This window comes from Anneissia japonica, unplaced genomic scaffold, assembly GCF_011630105.1.
Source record: "Anneissia japonica isolate Jap-2015-1 unplaced genomic scaffold, ASM1163010v1 scaffold352_len1594369_cov220, whole genome shotgun sequence".
NCBI lineage: Eukaryota > Metazoa > Echinodermata > Crinoidea > Comatulida > Comatulidae > Anneissia > Anneissia japonica.
The window spans coordinates 246035-252325 of NW_022751928.1; the positions used below are offsets into that span (position 1 = coordinate 246035).

The 6291-nt window shown below is 34.0% G+C and overlaps 1 protein-coding gene across 1 annotated transcript in view; it reads left to right on the plus strand.

Annotated features, from left to right (window-relative positions):
* Window positions 1–6291, plus strand: part of LOC117121981 (fibrillin-1-like) — a 20939-nt gene that overhangs the window by 7206 nt on the left and 7442 nt on the right. Inside the window, exons 3-12 of the mRNA XM_033267435.1 lie at window positions 460–537; window positions 1148–1324; window positions 2589–2675; window positions 2838–3002; window positions 3089–3283; window positions 3491–3637; window positions 3737–3916; window positions 4668–4829; window positions 5173–5250; window positions 5649–5837. Coding sequence (XP_033123326.1) covers window positions 460–537; window positions 1148–1324; window positions 2589–2675; window positions 2838–3002; window positions 3089–3283; window positions 3491–3637; window positions 3737–3916; window positions 4668–4829; window positions 5173–5250; window positions 5649–5837 — 1458 coding nt within the window. The remainder of the gene's footprint in view (window positions 1–459; window positions 538–1147; window positions 1325–2588; window positions 2676–2837; window positions 3003–3088; window positions 3284–3490; window positions 3638–3736; window positions 3917–4667; window positions 4830–5172; window positions 5251–5648; window positions 5838–6291) is intronic.

The window sequence follows — 6291 nt, forward strand, 5'->3', positions numbered from 1 at the left end:
ATATATATTATATAGGCCTATATATATATATATATATATATATATATATAAAGATATATATTATATATATAAAGATACTCAGCTCGGTCGGAGTGGAAAGTATAAATTACATTATGTGGATCAATGAGGTGATCGAAAGCATTTGTCAGAGGATTAATCTTCAAGGCAAGTAAATGGAACTAGTGATGCACCGGTGTATGATGGATAGGGTAGGTAATCGATCTTTCCGTAGTGTCATTCGAATTTAGCTGACCAATCAGAATTTGTTAAATAGATAGGAATACGCGCATGTCCCACAAATACGAACGTTTACGCTATATAAGGTCCACAACTCAACGAATCCAAGGGATGGGGTTTAGTGGGAAGGTCCATGACGGGAGAAAAGTGCACACAACGCAAAAAAAATATATGAAATAATTCACAGGGCCTACATTGGTTTAATTTATTAATTATTTTCAGATGAATTTACTTCGTTATGCAAAACAAATATAAATGGTCATATTGTCATAAACCATCTTCTTCCAAGCATTCTCTCTGGTAAGTATGTGCTCAGATTTATTGAAAAACTTTAAATATTTACTTATGTGTACATATAAACAGTGGTTGGACGCAAGAAGTTTCCGATAGGCCACTTCGTAGATTGCGTCGGGGCCATCCTACCTGCTAACCATATACGAAAACTTGGTGTACTATCTATCACCACCATCATTATAATCTCCATCATCATCATCATCCTCATCATCATTGTTCATCATTACTGTATTACTATTACCGTACTATTATTATTACAATTATCAGCATCGTCGTTGTCTTCGTCATCATGATTATTATTACGATTATTATTACAATATGATATATTATATATCAATATACTGTATAGGCCAAAATTATATATAATAATTGGCATATATAATATTTATAAGGTAGAAGCCTAATTTCTAATTAATATAATATTTAATATTTGTAAGCGCCATGACTCATGGTGCATTTATGAATTATAAATAAACAATTTTATAATTAAAAGTATTATAAGCGTAGCCTAGCAGGGGTGATTAATGCACAGCGTTGAGGTACCTCCACAGGCACAACAAAGCTGACATTAATCAACCATTAATACTGACACTGGACATTTTGATTTGATCTTTAGCAGCACCACCAGTTCCAGATATACTACTCAATGACTGTTCGATAGATGTGCCGGGGACATCATCAATGGCAACTAATTCCCAGGCTCAAGCAGCATTCAAGACCTGTTGCTGTGAGAATGGATCAGAGAGGGTGAGATGGCAGTCCAAGTACTTTAGTTGTCCTGCATATGGCCTAGGTAAATGTCGATTTATAACTCTATACGTATAGACAGTTATAAAACAAAAAACAAGTTCTCCTAATCTCGAAAGCTCAGATGAGGGCAGTATGATAGAGGCAGTAGAGTATATTGGCCCTAACGGCCGCCCATACAAAAAAAGTTATAAATCGATCAGCCCAAATCAGCCCAGTGTTTCTATAGCTCCTGAGGCAGTAGAGTATATTGAGACCAACGGCCGCCAATACAAAAAAAGATCTATAACAGTTATCAATCAGATTATTCAATCATGCAGATGTGTTTCTAGAGCTCCTCGTCGAAGCTAAAAAGAAGGTACAGAAAATGGTTTTAAAGAAGATAAATGCATGTGAATCGTTGCATTATTTATAAATTCTGATTTTGGGTTTGGATGGTCTGTATGAAAACTTTGCTCGGGGGATTTTTGACTGATTGAGGAGTGTAGTTAACAGCGCTTCGTAACTCCGAGGAAAAAACGCTATACAGGCTACAAGTAACAAGGAAGTAAAAACCGATAAAACATTCAGTCAATGAGAGAAGGTGTGCTATGCCGTAATCGCCCAAGCTTTGTTAAATCGATTAAGACACTAAACCAATAGGAGAATTTTTGGTTTGTCATGACATAATCACCCCAAAATCTTGTCGATTTAACATTTAACAATGAGAGAAAGTTTGTGGTGACTTAATTGCCCCAAGGTTTGTTAAAAATAAACATTCAACCAATGGGAATTAGTTTGGGATTGGCATATATTCGTCCCAAGTTTCTTAAATCGATTAAGATTCAACCAATGAGAGAAGGTTTGTCGTGACGTAATATAGCTTAAAGTTTTGTTAAAAACAGCTTACAATATTTGTGACGTAATTGCCCCAATTTAAATCGATTAACATTAACCGAGGGCAGAAGGGTGACGTAATAGCCCACGTTGTCGATCGTGTCTTTATCATCACGGCGCGAGTGGCGAAAATGGAAACTAGCTGGGCCTAAAATCAAAGTTTCTATATTTAGCCTTATTTATCACTTTTAAATTCGGAAATTAATAGTTCGAATTTGTGATTGAACACCTTTCGTCGAGTCCTAGCCTACCTAAAATATAGGCCTATTGGCTAAATGTAATTATTCTTTTATAGCTAATTCAAATAGTGCGACCTGGTCGTCAATGCAGTATTGATACATTTTCATTTAATCACATGTCGTTATTAAAACATGTTAAATATAAAGCCATTAGGCCTATTAGTAGTAATTTGTCTTCATGATGTTTTTGTTTAGATACGTACCACTTTTTATGTGGATCACCTATAGATGTTGAGGTAATTGAAGACAGTATTGTTTCTATTCAGAGTGATTCATCACAAGGTTTGTCAATCTATTTAATAAACGAAAGTGCTATATTGTATACTAAAATATTGCTAAAATTAAGATTATATCCTTGGTGACGATGTTTTAAATGAATGTAAAGTAAAAAAGCAGACTTTACTAAAAACAAATTGTTAAATTGACATGTTTGTAATCATACAGTTGTTGTCATTGGTCCCTGTTTCAAAAGTGTGAGGCAGGTGAAGGCAGACTACTGGGCATGCTCAGAAGCAATGCCAGGTGAATTCAGCCACACCGAATGCTGTTGTCAGCAAGATGCTAGAGCTTGGGGAGATGAATGCCAGTCATGCGAAATATATTCACAAGGTAATGAGATGGTTGTCTTCAGAATTCTACTTTTATATTTGTAGTAAATATATTGCAATTCTAATCAACAGTTGATCTAAATTCAGGTAGGTACTCAGCAATGTGTGCAGGAAGACTCCAAAATCCAACATATGAAGAAAAACCAGTTGCTCAGAAGTTGGCCGAGAGCTCAAGCAATATCTCACCAGATGAGACTGAAGGTTCATCCACATTAGAGACATCAACTGCAGCCCTGGACTTTATCAGAGATTATTATAAGGTTGATATTTTACAAGTAGAAGGTTGGTCCCACAATATTTTTTGAAATGTTTTTGTTTCCATTTTCAAGTAGTTGAAAATCATTTCTGAAATATTTTATTTTCAAAGTCGTCATTGGCTTCACCTTTATATATCTAATTTACTTCTTATCATCATCGTTATCATCACCATTTTATAATCTTCATTATGATAAATCTCATGAAATTTATTTGTAATTGTATATATTACAGGTGAATGTTACATCAATCAGAAAAGCAATTCAACTGGTTTATTTTGTTTTGATGCGATACCCACCAACATGACATTAGCAGACTGCTGCTGTCTGATTGGGCAAGGCTGGGGAAGTCCATGCCAAAAGTGCCCAGACACCAACTCAAGTAAGAAAAAAAAAGTTATGATTTTTAAATCTTACATTATATTCCTTTGTTAATTCTATAATACTGACTAATTATTGTAACTCTTATTTTTTATCTTAGGATTGTTCTCAGAGCTGTGTATGGCGGCACAAGGGTTTGGAGCAGCTCATCGAGATGTTCCAACAGAGAACCGGTATCCCATACCACCATTCATGTCATCAGAATCTGCCTCCAGTCTATCGGTAATGCAACCGCCAGTGGTACTGGCCCCTGAAACAGAAAGCCTATCTACGTTAGTAGGTAAGCTGTAGAATCTCAGTCACTTTGCTGTATCAGGAAACCTGTCTCAGGACAGATACTCCACAAGGAATGTAGGGAAGATATTTGAGAATATGTGGGTCATGTGGATGACCCTGCTACAGTTTGTCAGATAGTGTGGCGAGTCATGAAATTGAAAGGGGAAGAGTGTGAATGGGGCTTGAAGGTGAAGTGGGGGATTGATGATTAAGTGAGGTCACAAAATGAGGTGATAAAAATCAGCTCACTAGAGCATGATATTTTTGCTTTGAACATTTTCAATGGGAGAGGAAGGGCCACTGTGGGAATGAGCTATTTTAGTGGGGAGGTATTTCCCATGCGCACCTAGATATGGCACTGGTCAGATGTAAAGCAAAACCCTGATGGCTCGGGGTTGTAAGCTGTCTTGATAAAATATTAATTATAATATCATAATATATGATATTATCAGTTTTATAAATAATATTCTAAATAAAAATTGTAAATAGAAAGTGTTAATAATGAATATAATAATCGTATAACAATGCTTAGCAAATAACTAATTTTTAGTGATTGTTGTTTACCATCAATTGCAATTTTAAATTTTTATTTTTGTATCATATTTTAAGGTTGGATTCCATGTATTTTGATGAATAGCGAGCCCCAGTGGAAAGCAGTGTTGCCACAGATCGGGGTTAACCTCCTTAAACAAGACTAATAAAAGCAAAATACAGGCTACTTTATTATTTATTATTACTTTATTTCCCATTCTCAGGATTTGACTTGTGCTATGAGTTGGTGTACTTTAACAATGATACCGCTGTCTGTGGTCTTGTCATGACTTACCTGTTAACTTACACTGAATGCTGCTGTGATTATCCTGGTATTGGTAGAGGCTGGGGGCAAGACTGTTTGCAATGTCCACTGACAAACACAAGTAGGTTACAAAATATGTTGTATTGTTTTAAGAATTTGCTTATTTTGATATACCTATGTACATATTGACATTTCATTCAATGATATGTAAATATATGCATAGGTACTAAATTCTTCTGAGAAAGCCAATCGATTAAAGATATTCTTCAAAAAAATCTTTGAAAATCTGGACATGTAAATAGACAAAACTTACAAGAATGCATAAATTGACAATAATAAATGTAATAAAAATTACCAGCAAAGTATAACTATTCCCTTTGTACACATTAAAGTCAATAAAGTGTGTTAATTTCATATAACTTAATCATAATTCATCTATAACTTTTGATTTAATTTGGCACTAGATGAATTTGATGATATGTGTGGATTTAGCGTCAGCTTTGATCACTCAACCTACATCAGCTTTCGTCCTGAGATCCCAAGTTTGTACAGTTTCATATATTTTATGTAATTCAAGTTGTCATTTCCAAATTGTTATACTCAACAATTCTATTAATATAACCTTTTAAATGGGATAATATAATGACGGTAATAAATTGAATGAATGAACAAACAATAAAGGAATTAATGAATGATAGAATGAATGAAGCAATGAATGAATGAAAGTATAAATAAATGGATGAAAACATAAATAAATGGATGATGAAAGAATAGATGATGAATAACTGGTAAGTTGGTTAGTTAATAAAACGATTAGTTAAGTGAATGGGTACACAACAAATACTTGAGTGGATTGTTTTATTTATTCTTTGACAGAATGTGTTTTGTATATTATTATTCCCTTCTATTAACAATCAGCATTATTCCTCGGTATCATTAGTTCCTGATGAGAATTCAAATCTGTTTGGTTGCTATGGTTCCATGATGGTGAAGAATACATCATATGATGCTAAGACTCAATGTACCAACAATATGCTAGCGGCTCGTTCCAGTGAGCTGGACTGCTGTTGTTTGTTGATTGGAGAATCGTGGGGGGTGGACTGCATCATGTGCCCACACATTGGTACAGGTAAGTTCCTCAGGTTGTATAGTTTGTACAATTACAACATTCACTATCTTCAGGTCAAAATGTTGATGAGCTATATTGATAATTAATATATTTACGATGATGATGATCATCATCATTATGATGGTGGTGTTGATGATGCTGATTAAGAAGATAGTAATAATGACAGTGATGAATTTATTTATTTATTTATTCTTTCTTTTACTGGATTGCATTTTCGGTAACGTAGTACTGCTTTTCAAAATGGTCCAGTTACAAAGTACAGTAAAGTAAAAAGTAATAAAAGTTAAAGTAAAGAATTGAATGAGTGAATGAATAAATAAATAAATGATTGAATGTTGATTGATTAAATAAATAAAATGGAATAAATATGTGGAATGAATGATTGAATAAATGAATGAAGGATTGAAAGAATGATTAAAGAAAATAATGAATGTTTAAATAAATACTGTAGTAC